The following is a 16,284-nucleotide window of genomic DNA, read 5'->3' on the forward strand; positions in this document are numbered from 1 at the left end:
AACACTTCTATTTTTGAAAACATTCTTACTTTGCATTTTTTCCACACCTGCCTAAAACTTTTGCACAATACTGTATATCTGAACAAAAAAACACATTAGCCGTGCTGCATGGTTGATGCATTATATCTGAACGACGCTATTCACAAATATATTGTGGCACGCCTGAGGTTTAGAGTTGGTTGGAACAGGTGTGGGAGGCTGCAGTGGAGCCTAGGGAGGTGTGATTGAATTTGGGTGGCTTGCGCCAGGACTTCCTCATGCAATGAGGGAAGATAGGAGGCAGTGGAACTGCTGGAGATGATGAGCCCGAAGGAGAGGACAGTAGGGAACAACTTTATTAGATTGGAACTGTAGTGGTAGAATCAGATAGGTACCGATGCAATAGAATCGATTATATGGAATTGATGGCGCAGGATCGGATTGGAACTGGTGTTTGGAGACAGCCAGGTTGGACTGATGTTAATGAATCGAAGTACAGGACACCGATGGTTGGAGATATCGGTTGGGACCAATGGTTGGCGATAGAAACAAGTCTCAGTGGATAACCCAGACTGAAGCACAAATGGAATGGAATTGCAACCAGACTTGGAACTGGAATCACATGGACTGGAACCGTTCAGATACAGAGTACCCGAGAGCTCAGAACAGAGCTGTAACTTCAGCAGAAGCGACGTTGTACTAGCAATGTGGTCCAGTCAGGAAATGGAATTTATAGGGGTGGATCCCCAGGGATTGGATGCTGCAATCAGGTGGCGGAGGGTCAGGTGACTGAATCCAACATTGCCGCCCATTCTGAGTTTTGGAGGGAACTTTGCCATGCAGCCTGAGTGCTAGCATGCTGAGTAAATGCACAGAGCAGGAGCAGTGTGAACAGACCTCATAGCCAGTTGGATACAATGTGCAGTGCAGACGGACCTCTGCATAATCTGGAAGTGATGTGCGGTCTCAGCGTGAGCGGATCTCAGCCCCAGCTGGAACAAACATGGCAGAGGTAAAACATAGGAGAAATTGAAAGAATATTGCAAAAATTAATCAGGATCGTGACATTGTGTACACACACAGGCCGATGGTCTGAACTCTGAACTATATATTGTGTGTCGACTGTACAAACGATATGTCGTACATTGTGCACCCGGCATAAAGATGCAAGCCTCCAACATTGTTAACCAACAGCACTGCATTTAAAGCAGTTTTTCACTGGAGTTTTCTGGACACCAGCGCAAATTATTTAAGGGTCAGTCTGTTATACTTATTTGGTTTATGAGTTTTCAAGGCATTTCTTATTCTCGATATCAGCTGAGAATATCAAAATATTGATACCTAAAAGAAACATTTGTATCAATTGTATCCCCTATTTGACAAGCTTTAATGAAAATATAAAATTTTATTAATAGTACCCAAGCCACTTGATACTATGCCATCCTGTCTCCTCTGCTCACTTTCTCACATTGTTACCATCTTTCCCACCTCTTCAAACTCTCTCTCTTAACAGGCAATGGGCCTGATTCAGAGCCGGACGCTATTTGCGCTCGCTCGTTCAGAAAAAAGGGGTGGCTATTCAAATGAACCGTTCGCTCTTTGCGGTCTGTTCATGCCTCTAGGACTGAACGAGCGAACAAAACTTGCGGTCGTTTTTTTTGAAAACTATGCCCCCTGGCAGCTCGCATCCTACGTCATGTCCGCTATTTATTAGATTAATCGAGTACATCGACCAGCGTATGAACTGCTCGCTATTCTTGTGGTTGGTTTTTCCTACCGCAATCATGCGAGCAGTTCGGACTATAAAATAACCCAGTGACGTGGTCAATGACGCTGCTGTTTTAATTATGCACACCCATAAAACGCCCGGTTTGACCTTTAAGCACGCCTGCGTTCTGATCTCCACTCCCCGTTTTCAAGCTCCTTCCCCTGTTACCACCCACATACGCCTCCTCCTGTCAGTCAAAATAGCAGGCATTCGCTATTTAGCGAACAAACGATTTTCGGCCGCACTGACTGGTTCGCGCATGCATATTACGATCCGTACGCATGCGCAGTTGTGCAAACATCGCTCGGAACGAACGAGCGGCCGCTTACGAGCGGCTCTGAATCAGGCCCAATGTCCCTTCAAGTCTCATCTTTAAAAAAAAAAAAAAAAACACTGACTCTCTCTCCAACTACTGCCCCCTCTCTCTCCTCCCCTTCAAGCTCTGTGAGCAGTTTGTCTACAACTCCTTACCCCTTTTCTTTCTTCTCAAAACCCTCCTTGACCCACTTCAGCCTGGTTTTCAACCTCTCCACTTCACTGAAACTGCCTTCAAAAAAGTCACTAATGATCTTCGTGCTGTCACACATTACACATGCTGCTGGACCTCTCTGTCGCCTTTGACACTACAAACCATCTTCTCCATCTGCAAATTATTAACTGCTCTGGTCTGTGATAAAATGCCCACTCTTGGCTAACCTCCTACCTCTCCGACTGCTCTTTCTAGATCTATTCTCATGACCACCCCTCTCCTGCTACAGTACCTGTTGATGTCCCTCAAGACTCATTTTGTCACCCCCTTCTCCGTATATGCACTTCCTTCCTTGGTGAGTCCATCAGCTCTTTTGGCCTCCAATACCATCTTTACTGATTATACTCAGATCTACCTCCCTTCCCCTGATCTCTCCCCTCTCACACTGCTTTCTGACATTTCCTTCTGGATGTCCCAGCGCTTTCTTAACTTAGCTAGCTAAGGTCTTACCTCCCTCCCGAATCCCCACTCTAACTACAACCTGAGAACATGAACATTCCCCTCTCTTCTGTCCTACAAGCCCACTACCTAGGAGTTATCCTCAACTCCTCCTCTCTTTCACACCCCACATTCATGCTGCTTCAATCTTTGCAACAGCTGTACCGCAGATGCAATTTAGACACTCATCCACACTCTAGTCATGTCTAGACTAGACTACTGAAACCTCCTCATATCTGGCCTTCCCTATGTGTCTAACCTTTTCTTCCTTCACATACCTGGCCACCCACTTCATTCTGCCAATGACCGATGCATCTCTTCCCAAAGGATTATCTTCTGGCAATTGTGCCTCCAGGACTTCTCCTGTGCTGCTCCCATTACTAGAACTTATTAACTCCCTCTCAGACTCTCCTCCTCACTCCAAATCACAAACAGGCTCTCCAATAGCTTTTTCAAAGCCCATCAGCTCTCATCCTAATCCGCCCAGTTGTCCCGGCACACTGAAGCGCTTATTTGTGTCACTGATGTCAGACTGTCCATCCCTTCAATATTGTAAGCTCTCACAAGCAGGACTCTACTACCTTGTGTGCTTTTTCTGCCAACACCATTAGGGGTCAGTGGGTCCTGTGAGCCGCACTTGGCGTGAACTCCCACTGCAAATTCACATGGTTTTTTTTTGTACGCACCTCACTAAGCAGGTGAAAAGGTAGGGAAAGTCTTTATTTTAAGGTAAAGATGTCATGACATAATACAGAACCCCTGGTACACCCCACCTAATGAATAATCACGCACTTGGAGGAGGAGTTTAAATAGCATAATATGGCCAATAAAGACATGTCAGTTTTATGGTGAATTATTTCTCTAAAAAGCTCAATGGGTTAAATGTAGGACATGTATGTTTATCACTGTACAAGCATTACCCTATACCCCAAAATGCTAGAAAGACTTTCATTTAATGAAAAACACTATCATTTTTCACCCATTATTAAAAAGTGCAAAGAGTGAGCCAAATGACACCATTTAAGAGCCTCCGGTAGTTTTGTTATGCATAGAGGGGCAATAAGCAGCCCTCAAGCAGCTGCTGAACTACACATCCCAGCATGCCCTGCAACAGCTTTAGAGTGGCCAAATAGCAATCTGTAGCAGAGCATGCTGGGATGTGTAGCTCTATAACAGTTGGGGAGGGGGGGTGCTTATTGCCCACCCTTGCGTTATGGCCACTAACAGCATTCTAGTTCCCCTCTTTTTCATGCTCTTCCTCCAGTTCGCTTTTCGTACAAAATTTGTGCAACCTCGCTGCGAGTAGTGTGAATTGGCACTTATAATGGGATTACGCGTTTACATTTAGTAAAATAATGAATTATTCTTAATTTTTATTGTTTATTTTTTGCTTAATTTTTGTGTAATCTGGTTAACAGTTTAAAACTATACAGATCATGTAGATTATATTTCACATAAGATGAAAAGCATGCATACAGTATGTTTTATATATGGCCAGTTATAGTGAAATATCTATGTCATTTGTAACAATATGAATAGTGCTATATGGGAGCTGTGGATATAAAACGGTGATTTAAAGTCATGTGTATTTTATAAATGATTATCGAGTGCTGTGCACACACTGGCCGATATACCGGACGTTCAATTGAACGGCCGATATATCATGTGTGCGTCGCCCAGTGTGTACTGATGATGGATCTGAACGACGTCATTCAGAGACATATCACGTCGGCTGTGCAGCACAGCCGATGCCAAATATATCTGCAGATATATTAGTGCATTGTGCTGTGTGTACGGACGGTCAGCTGCTAATTAGCTCTAGTGTGGGGTGAATGTAATTCATAAGTAAGGTCTTACAGTCCCCTTGTGGTGAAATTTGAATATGCAGGGTGAATGAAAGAACAAACTTTCATATATATTGACGGGTCTAAATAGAATAGTTGGAATCTTACCAAATTAATGCCAACCGAAACACGCTATTACGAAAAAAAGATGACACCAAAAGCACACACACTTGACATTTGAATTTTATTTCACAGCTTTCTTAACTTATGCACACACTTTAATCCTATTTTAGTAAATACTTCACTATTCAATTGTAACTATACATTTTTTTTAATGAGTCAATAAAAGTTATACTTTAATTTAAATATGTGAACTGCATAAACACACCTTTCTCTGTCCTGTATTTGATCAGACTGAGAACTGACAAGTAATTAATTAAGGTGTTGCTGAACAGTCTTGGAGGGATATGCTTCATACCTGAAATTAGAGGTTTGGAATTTCTGGCCTGTGACCAGTTCTAACACCAGTAATTACAGTAGGACTATAAAGGCTGACACATTCGCTAAGTGTTTCTTTATATCTAACAAATACTAGACTATAGGCCCCCATACATCAGCAATCTGAAAACCACAATTGAACAATCTGAAGATTTATTGCAGATCATTTTCAGCAAAGCACAGATCTGCCAGTCTTGAAAGGCCTATCATTTTACTAGTAACCGTCTGCAAATCTGCTGATCATCGCCATACACTAGCAATCTACAGCCCCAATCGATCTGTGAAATCCAACATGATGAACAATCACTTTTTGGTTGCAATCTGCGAAGCCCATACATTGCAGATTTTTATACACAATCGATTGCAAATTGCAGAATTGCCACAATCGATTGCTGATGTCTTATGTTGGGGTGTAAGTACTATAATTAGCAAGAGACACTCAGCGACCACTAGTAGGTACACCTGCTTGTTGCAAACTGAAAATTATTTAATCAGTCAATCACGTGTCAGCAATTCAATGAATGACAAGTTCAAGAGGTTCAGCTGTTGTTCAGAACAAACACCAGAATGGGAAAGTACTGTGATCTAATGGGCCCCATACATCAGAGATGTATTGCCGCAATCCCGCGATGCTGCAACCTGGGATCGCAGAAATCCAACATGTCGGATTTCGGCGATTTGACGATTGTGATCAAAAAATTATCGCAATTGTCAAATCGCGGACATTTAACATGTCAAATGTCGGAGATCCGGCGATGGATCGCAGAACATCGATGGTGGGCGTTAGGAAATTTCCGATCGCAGCCCTGCATCGCAGCAATCCGTTGCAGATGTGTGCACTATGCAGAAAGCGGGGTGATATTTTGGCACACATATTAATCTGTGGAACCATCCTGCCTTTAGAGACAGGTTCAGGCTGGTGCTGTAATAGTGCATAATGCTTTCTTGGCACAGAATATGCCCTTTAATACCACTTATTTAAATGCCACAGCCGACCAGAGTATCCTTGCTGACTGTGTCATCCCTTTATGGCCATAGTCTGCCCATCTTCCAATGGTTACTTCCAGTAAAAATGTGCCATGTCACAAAGCACATCTTCTAAAGCTGGTTACACAAACATAGCAATGAGGTCAGTGTACTCCAGAACTTAACACAACAGGGCACCTTATTTGGTGGAACAAAAGATTTGCAGTCCGAAAATGCAGATAGCGCATCTGCAATACCTGAATAATGCCATTATTTTTATCCTTAACATATACAGTGCCACAAGGGGTCAGCAGTTTCTTACATAGCTCTGCTTACATTAATGTACTATCAAAACAAGAAAACACTGCAACTGTAAGAAACATTGCATAACATGGGATACAAGCAAACCACCGCTGCATATGCAGTCATAATACCCACAAAAGAAGAGCCGGATGAACCCGAACGTTCATTGCCATTGTTGGCAATGGGGAGGAGATCATGGTGTAATTGAGGGAAGGAAAAGTACATGAGGGAAGTGGGTCTTGCTCACAAGAGCTTACAGTCTAAAAGGGAGGGGCAGACAGACAGGGGTGACACAGAGGGGAGAGACAGTGAGCATGGAGCATAGAGCTGTGGGTTAGAATGAGAGTAGGAATGCTTTTATAAAGTGAGTTTTGAGAGCCCATTTGAAGTTTGGAAAGAGATGGCGAGTATAATAGGGAATAGTTCTAGTAGTGGGGTGGCGGGGAGCAACATGGACAAAATCTTGGTCAGTTAGGAGGAGAGCAGTCATTGGCAGGGGTGAGTATTCAGAGAGATGAGGTTAGAGATGTAGGGTTTAGGGGTTTCTATTAGGTTCTGAAGGAGAAGAGGAGCCAGTGTAAGGTCTGATGGAGAGGGGAGGCAGATGCAGTTGGAGAGGAAAATGAGCTGAGGAACAGTTTGGATGTGGAGAGGTAGGAGTCAGGGAGGCGGTTACAGAAGTCCAGTCTAGAGATGACCAGTGAGTGTATGAGGATTTGGACAAGAGTAAGAAAGGGTTTGGTCTTGGAAATATTTGGAAGGTGGAAGCAACAAGACTGGAGTGAGGGGTTTGAAGTAGAGGTCAGTCAAGGATAACTTTAAGACAGAAGAAGAGATGGTGAGGTGATCGATGGAAAGTGACATGTAGAGACGTGTCAACATTGACCATTATCTCCAGCACTTTGTTGAAACCAGGCCATGAAGAATTCAAGCTGTTCTGGGGAAAGAAGGGTCCGACACAGTACTAAAAACTTATTACTAATATACAGTGCATCCGGAAAGTATTCACAACGCTTCACTTTTTCCACATTTGGTTATGTTACAGCCTTATTCCAAAATGGAATAAATTCAGTTTTGGCCTCAAAATTCTACACACAATACCCCATAATGACAACGTGTAAAAAAAAATTTTTTAAGATTTTTGCAAATTTAATGAAAAAAAAAAAACTACTAAGAAATCACATGTAATACTTGCTTAATACTTTGTTGATGCACCTTTGGCAGCAATTACAGCCTCAAGTCGTTTTGAATATGATGCCACAAGCTTGGCACACATATCTTTGGGCAGTTTCGCCCATTCCTCTTTGCAGCACCTCTCAAGCTCAATCAGGTTGGATGGGAAGAGTCTGGGCACAGCCATTTTCAGATCTCTCCAGAGATGTTCAGTTGGATTCAAGTCTGGGCTCTGGCTGGGCCACTCAAGGACATGCACAGAGTTGTCCTGAATCCACTCATTTGATATTTTGGCTGTGTGCTTAGGGTCGTTGTCCTGTTAAAAGATGAACTGTCGCCCCAGTCTGAGGTCAAGAGCGCTCTGGAGCAGATTTTCATACAGGATGTCTCTGTACATTGCTGCATTCATCTTTCCCTCTATCCTGACGTGGATTGCTGCAGAGATGGTTGTCCTTCTGGAAGATTCTTCTCTCTCCACAGAGGAATGCTGTAGCTCTGACAGAGTGACCATCAGGTTGACCATCAACTGAATTTACCACAGGTGGACTCCAATAAAAGCCATATTAACATCTCAAGGATGATCAGTGGAAACAGGATGCACCTGAGCCCAATTTTGTTCTTCATGGCAAAGGTCATGAATACTAATATACATGTGATTTCTTAGTGTATTTTTTTTTATCTTAAATTTGCAAAAATCTCAAAAAAACATTTTACATGTTGTCATTAAGGGGTATTGTGTGTAGAATTTTGATGACAAAAATGTAATTATTCCATTTTGGAATAAGGCTGTAACATAACAAAATGTGGAAAAAGTGACGCGCTGTGAATACTTTCCGGATGCACTATAGTGACCATCGAATTTAATTAACCAATTTAGCTTAGAATATTCACACAAACCAAAGCTAAGGTAGGGAACACGAAATCAATACTATCTCCGGATATTCTTAATTTAATGCAGCACAGTTCACAGTTTTCAGATATTTCATTGCCATTGTATCCTATTTAATATATGATTATTCCATGATATTTTAACAACCTAAATTTAAATTACATTTCACATTATTTATAGTGCTGAATGTATGCATGTCCTGGTGCACTTACTACCTATATTTACTGCATGAAAGAAAAGGACAGCAGCTTAATTTGATTTCTGTTTCTGCTTTTCTTTTTTGTCAATGTAACTACACCTCACACCCACTAACTTGCTGCTGCGCTCACCACTACGGCCATCTAATGAGTAGGAGAATTGTCATCATTTTCCATCCTGTACATCCAGCTCTGCGATTGGTAGGATGGGTTGCCTAGTTTTAAGCCAGTATTCCTACCTAATTTATCACAGTTGTGCTGTCTGTCGTGGACTACACTGGTTCTTCAGTGCAGCCGTCTGACTTTGATGTTTCCAAACCTTAGTAGTGATGGCGGACACCGCAAAACCATAGTGATTAAAATAAAAAAAATTGTACTGCAGTAAGTATGGCTTGCCTGGGAAGAGAATGTAGGTGTGCGCAACATTAGCAAAACTATGTCAGCGATAGTGCAAGTTCATCTAATAAAGATGGTCTTGCTACCAAAATCCTATATGGTTCCCTGCAATCCATTATATACCTTAGCTACAATATCATCTTGGAAAAGAAAAAGTGTTTTACTAGCAAGTATCATATACAATCCAAACAGCTGGGGGTGCTATAGAAGTGTGTGGGTGCGGGGGGCCGAATGGCTTGCTATTCACGAGACTTAACTATATTGTATTTTAGTAACCATCATTAATCCTAGGGGAGATGCCTGTGCTGCAAGACTTTGTACAATGGCCCTGATACAGACCCACTCGCGAGCGGCTGTCCGCTCGCAAGTGGGTCGATGGTCTGCACTGCGCATGCGCACGACGGAGGGAGCTCCATCATGCGCATGCGCGAGACGCGACGAGCGAAGGACTTTCCTTCGCTCGTAGTGTCTGATCAAAGGGGGCGTGCTGTCGATGTTGATTGACAGCACGCCTCCTTTGGTGGGCGTGCCGGGGGCGTGCCTGCCAGACGGAGGCGTTCCCGTCTGAAGCCGGCCCCACTGACATCACTAGTGATGTCAGTGGGAGTGATTTTGGCTCTGATAGAGCCAAAATCACTCCTGGCCTTGCAGTTGAGAAACTCAACCGCAGGCTTCTGCTCGCAGTGGCGATGATCAAGACCATCGCGACCATCATCCTGCACGCTCGTATATGCTGTGGGTGGTGACCCACAGCTATACGAGCGTCCAGGAGGACGCTCCATTTTAATGGAGGTGGGCCCTGATTCAGAGCGAGCGCTCTGGTCAGAGCGTCCGGCTCTGAATCAGGGCCAATGTGGGTATAATGTGGATATAAAGGCTTGGCATCAACAGACATGTGACATTATTTCATAAAAATGTGGGATTATGTAGCTTCGATGTACATAAAGGATCAGTATGACTATTATACAGCATTATGAAACAAATATTATGCAGGAGGCTCCCACAATTGCCAACTACATAATTTGCAGCAATTATAGTATTGTAGATCTTGGGAAACTACTGGAGGACAAGCTCAAAATGGTTTAGCAACTGTAAGAGGGATATGGCTAGCCACATGCTTTTCTGGTACCTACAGCTGACACATGCTGCTCCAGTTCAGACAAACACCACGCCAAAGCAGATTTATCCATTCCTGACATTTCTCAATGTATAAACCAATGGATTTGAATCTTCTATAAAACCCATCTTCTGTTTCATGACATGTACAAGGTGGAGATGAGCGGGTTCGGATTAGTTCGGATTTCCACGCCAAGTTCGGATTTTTCCCGCCAAAAATCGGGACTCCGAAAGAGGTAAAACGTCATTTTTCATGAACAAACATCATTATTCCTGGACTTTTGTCTAGGAATGATGATGTTTGTCCATGAAAAGTGACATTTTGATTCTGTCAGAGTCCCAATTTTTTTGGGGAAAAATCCGAACTTGGCGTGGAAATCCGAACCCGCTCATCTCTAGTAACAACTAGGACCCATAGGACTGTGGAAACAATTTAGAAGTGTCTAAAAGGGTCTCTTCTATCCACCCCAATCATATCTCCTAGCTACAAATTCTACATAACACCTCCTAAGACTTTCCAAATTTAAACCACATTATACATTTATGGTGTAAGCAGATAACCATTTACCACCTAACCTGGACTTGCCCACAATTTTGGGTCTAACGCACAGGTTCTCAAACTCGGTCCTCAGGACCCCAAAAGAGTGCACGTTTTCCATGTCTCCTCACAGTATCACAGATGAAATGATTAGCTCCACCTGTGGATCTTTTAAAATGTGTCAGTGAGTAATGAATACACCTGTGCACCTGCTAGGTTACCTGCAAAACATGACCTGTGTGGGGTCCTGAGGACAGAGTTTGAGAACCTCTGGTCTAGCGGAACCAGGTCATTAAGAAATGCGCAGTGTGAATTGGTTGACTGATAAAAAGGGGTGGGACAAGTGATGTCACTAAGTCAATTTCGCACAGAATCAGCTTTTCCAGTTGTATGAGATCCTATCAGGATGGAACATTAAACAAATATCATATTTAGGTTATATAAATTATGTTTTCGTATTGTGCCCCATAATCCCACTCTTTCCTCTTTTAATTTCCATAGCGTATATGGTAGCACCTCTCTTTAAATATTCATATATTCAACATATATTCTCAATAGTAAAGGTGCATACACACACGATTTTTTGAAAGATTATCGTTAATTATATCATTTATCCTTCAAAAAATCGTTCACTTTCTAAGTTAAAACAACGAACGATTATTGTTCACGTTTGTAGTCCAGTCAGACTGGCCAACTTAACGATTTTCATTAAGGGAATATGCAAAAATCGTTTGCAGTTCAAAAAAATCGTTCATTACATTTAGTAAATGAACGATTTTAGTTAACGATTTTCGTTAATTTTTCCCTTGAAAAAATGAACGAAGATCGTTTAATAAAATCGTTAATTTACAAAATCACTGTGTGTGTATGCACCTTTGGAGTTATACGATAGATGGAACCAACACACAGGTAGACTCTCTCTCTATGGAATATCCCAAATACGTAATTAGCGTCTCAGTGATCTGCAGTGGAGTATGAAGGGAATAGTTTCCTTTTTAACAGAACTGCATTGGAAAGTCAGGGTAACACTGAATAGCAGCTTATTTTACCTCCAAAGTTCCCATCAGAATTTGAATACTGGAGTTTAGTTAGTCCTCCAATTAATCGTCTTTATTTACAAGTACTATTCATAAGTATGTTAATCAATATTTATTGGATAGTATCAACACATCTAGGATAGTGTGACAAGTTATATGCTGTGCCATGGCCTTACATGTCAAATGTTTTAGTCTACTCCATCTGAGGGGGCAATTCAGTTAAATGGAATGTTGAATAATGAGTTACTGGAGCTATTAAATTGGCCGTGCCTAGAGGATTTCTGCTCGCACACTCCTGAGGATGCGCTAACAGCATCACGGCTGGCACTTAAGACGTAGAATGCAGGTTATGCCCGGCTTAATGAGCCTTAACCTACATCTTCTAACTTAAGTTCAGGGTATGATGGGGACAATTGAAAAGTTCCAGGCACTTATTGCCGGCGATATTCAACAACGCATTTCACTGAATAGCCCTTTATGAAACAACTCTGGGGCTTATGTGAACCATTTTCATAACACAGCAAATAGTGAGAGGAAAGGAGAGAACACACACACGGACAAGGACTTACCTTCAGCTGCCAGTCAAAGTCCTGCAAGTATGCGGATGATAAGGCACACACCTTCTCTGTAAGGGCATCTTTTATTTCAGGTCTTCTACTTTTCACACACTTTAGAATCACCTCTTGATACTCTGAACTTAACCCATTCATTGGATTACCAGACTTGTAAGTAGAAAAAAAAGAATATGAATTTATTTCTGAACACAAACCTCACAGAGAAGCATGAAAGTTATATGCAGTGTAAGTGGGATCTGTATACTATCATTCCACTACTGCTGGAGGAGTCGTACTACAGGAGAGAATGACATAAGTGAACATATCCATGCAGCTCAATTACTGAATTTTACCTTTATTTTCCCACATAGGCCCGTATTCAATTTGAAGCGGCGTTTTTGCCTACATCGCCAGTTTGGAGGTGAAAACTTTCCACGCGCGTGCCCGCTATATCCCCGTATTCAATTTGAAAGTAGGCGAAATCGGGAACAGGTGAAACTTGTGATCGGCGAAAAAAAAACGTGGTTTTTCTGGAAATAATTGCAGGACCCTCCCAAAGATGTACAGACCAGGGGGATCACTATGGGTACCCCCGTTTTTGCCTGCAGAAGAAAGTCAGGTTTTTAAATAGGCGCGGCAGGTTTTTTATTTGCCGACTTTGAAGAAGTGATGCAGAAGAGCACTTAGCTTCTTTTTTTTTTTTTTTTTAAAGTGATCCCATCAAATTTGTGGTACATGAAAATGGGGTTCAGCATATTTTAAAGTTGCTAAAGTGAGTTGAAACAAATCGTGAAAAACCCACCTGCCACAAGCAGCTGCAATCAAAAAACACCAGGGGCATATTTGGGAATCCCCCCCAGAGTCAAGTTCGCTAGTTTTTAACTATGTCACCCCCATTTTTTTTTTTTTGCCCCCAAATTCAAAGTGATTTTTTTGTGGTGTCCTTAACTGTTTTTTTTTTTTTTTTTTTTTACACAGTTTACTTTTGGGAAACTCTCTGAAGGCTGCACGGGGGTTTCCGCAACGTTGCACCCCTAAACCCCAATTCTGCACTTTTTTCCGCCTGCTATTCATAAGCGATACTTTTTCGCCTATTACATGCATTGACTTTCCGCCTAGGCAGAAAGTCTTCCAAATTGAATACGGGGTAAAAGCCAAACAGGCGACAATGACGTAATCGGCAAAAACTTTTTGCCGAAAACAGGCGAAAACTGACTTTTCGCCTCAAATTTAGTACGGCCTATAGCAATTGCACTGTGGGGCGCTTACTTGAACAAATGTAACATTGCATATGCAGATCTCACCCATGAGAATCTCCGTTAGTACAAAGCGCTGTGGATGCAGCTGCAGTAATCTTACAAACAAGACACATTATCTCTTCTATTGGGATTCAAAGTGAACAGACAGAAGGTAACCACTTACCTCTGCTGGGGGTCCATCTTTACCAACAGTAGTTTTAACAAAGGCAGCTGTATCTTCTAAGACTTCCAACCATTCCCTTAAATTCCAGATACTGCCATAGTCCTGAAATCGAGGATGCGCCCGGCCACAAACGCCATCAATAACACTGTGCAGGAACTGAAAAACATATTAAACTACTAATCATCTTTAATTATTTTTTGCCAATGGTTATCCAATGACAGAACAGAGATTCTCTAAATACAGTAATACATCAATTGTGTTTTTTTCACAAGTAGAAAATAAAGAAGCAATCTAAACTTCATATAAAATAAGGAAAAACAACACTTGCAATTGACCACATTGTATTATTGCTGTAAACCGTTTACTCCAGGGTGTTAACGGTCTACAAATGGTGGACTTCTGTTATGTCAGCTAAAAAGCCTCAATTTTATTGGATCCACTTATTACTGAGACTTAGGAGATGTATCAAGACTTCTAAAGAGAGGAGGTGGACAAGTTGCCCATAGGAACCAATCAGCTTCTACGTATCTTTTTATCGTAGGTTCTTGACAAATGCTAGCTAAAAGTTAGTTGGTTGCTATGGGCAACTCCTCCACTCTTTGGAAGTCTTGATACACTTCCCCCTAAGGGTAAGGCACAACCCCTTTGAAGGTAAGTGTGCAACCCCTGTGGCCCTTGAAGTCTATCAGGCTGCCAGGCCCTGCTCTATGGTGTATTAGTAAAATAACTCAATTGTTTGCTATGGACAAGTCCTCACCTCCTTTTTAAATACTGTGTTTCCCGGATAATAAAGACCTACCCCAAAAATAAGACCATTTTGTCCAGTCCCTGCCTGCACTACACTAAAATGCCCCCAGCTCCGCCCCCTGCATGAAATGGATGCCCCTGTTAAAGATTTAACAGTGGCATCCAATCAGAGCTGCAGCGTCTCACTCTCTCAGAGTGAGCACGCAGCAGCTGGCGTACGTGACAGCGTCATTTACAGCAGCGCCGCTGAGGAGAGAAAGAGAGGGAAAAAAAAGTAAAAAGTAAGTAAAGAATTGTATTGAATTATTGAAATTTCTGTCAATGTTAATTAAAATAAGCCCTACCCCGAAAATAAGCCCTGTGCAGTTTTTTGGACAAAAAAAAAATAAGACAGTGTCTTATTATTGGGGAAACAGGGTAGTTACTTTTAGAACATTTTTCTACAATGACCACCTGTTTCTATTTAGTAACAGGCACATGAGAGTGCACTGGTTTCCAGACTATAGATATAGATATCTGGACTATAGATAGTTAAAAGGTCAACAATGTCTAGATATGGAAAGTTTAGGATTAGGCACTAACTGGAGAGTTAGGTTTAGGCACTTACCCTGACCTTTAGGGTTAGACACCAGGAGGGAGGGTTAGACACCAAGGGGAAGGTTAGTGTTAGGGTAAAGATTAGGTTTAAAAAAAAATGTGTTGACCATTTGTGTCGACCTTTTGAACCTTCTTCCACTTTGACCTTCAGTGTGCCAAACTTTTGTCTGTCCAATATCAGGTGTCGACCTTTTATCAGTATATCTTTTATACCACACCCAGGGGCACTGAGGGTGGAGCAGAATACACACTGGTGAGGTGAGAATAGATAAGATGGTGAGCTTTAAACAGCTACAGGACTAACGGCCGGTACACACTAGACGTGTAATGTCTAGTGTGTACAGACTTCGTTAGCGACGGTACCCGGCGGGGTGCCGGCATCAGCAATTGCGTAAACACTTGCCCATGCCGGCAGTGACCATGTTGCATTCGGCAGCATGGAACTCGCTAACGATGTCACCCAGGTCCAACGGGCGATGTCGCTGACAAGGCACGGGGGGGGGGGGTGCATAGTCAGCGACATACCGGGTACACACTAGACGATGTGCCAGATATCCCGTCCAATCGGGCGAGATATCATTTAGTGTGTGCCGCATAAGGGGTACTATGACTGGTTGGTACTTTCTCTCTCTCTCTCCAAGGCTTAGTACAAAAACCCCTAATTATGATACCAAGGAAAGGGTAAGACGGTATCACTGTAACAAGGGGACCAGGAGCCTCATACAATGAGCATACCGTCTGCAGAACGCAACTAGGGACCGCCTGTGGGGATGTATTTATTATATACTCTGGAAGTGTCAATAGCAAAATGATTTTATTTGCATTAAAGAGAATTCTGCTCCATAACATTAGGAAACTGCATGTCTCTCACGGAGGCTGTCAAACAGCGTGAATTACATAGCGCTGCGAGAGTGGACAGTCGGCTCTTACCTGCGGGCACTGGGCTAAGGGCAGCTTAGCAATGAGCCCAAGACCGACTCCGTGCTCCGAGATGCTCTCCATGTCCGGCAGCAGCCGCCAGCCCCGGCTCACATCACATCACATGACCGCAGCTCACATCACATGGCCGACACCGCTATTCCTCACTTCCCACTCTGGCAGCCAATCAGCGGCGTGCTAGTGATGGGGTGTCATGTGACCAGGCCGAGTGACGTCAGACAGAGGGCTGCCTGCTGTAGTAGAAGTGTAGCACTAGCTGGGTTATAGGCGTTCTCAGTTAACCTGCTGCGTACACCAGGGACAGGGAGCAGAGAGCTCTTCCCCATATGTAGCATCTACCCATCACACACAGCGATTCGTTTCCCTATTGGTCCAGTCCCGGGTGTCAGAGACACAGTAGAGTTGTAGTTTGAA

At 42.8% G+C, this 16,284-nt stretch overlaps 1 protein-coding gene across 1 annotated transcript in view; it reads right to left on the minus strand.

Moving 5' to 3' along the window:
* The window catches only part of COMMD8 (COMM domain containing 8), a 43,588-nt gene extending 27,538 nt beyond the window's left edge, over positions 1–16,050 (minus strand). Inside the window, exons 1-3 of the mRNA XM_088450556.1 lie at positions 15,862–16,050; positions 13,588–13,743; positions 12,181–12,333 (exon numbers count right to left, since the gene is read on the minus strand). Coding sequence (XP_088306682.1) covers positions 12,181–12,333; positions 13,588–13,743; positions 15,862–15,933 — 381 coding nt within the window. The 5' untranslated portion in view covers positions 15,934–16,050. The remainder of the gene's footprint in view (positions 1–12,180; positions 12,334–13,587; positions 13,744–15,861) is intronic.
* Between the last annotated feature and the right edge of the window lie 234 nt (positions 16,051–16,284).

The sequence above is a fragment of the Taudactylus pleione genome, unplaced genomic scaffold, assembly GCF_031769625.1.
Source record: "Taudactylus pleione unplaced genomic scaffold, aTauple2 ptg000519l, whole genome shotgun sequence".
Classification (NCBI taxonomy): Eukaryota; Metazoa; Chordata; class Amphibia; order Anura; family Myobatrachidae; genus Taudactylus; species Taudactylus pleione.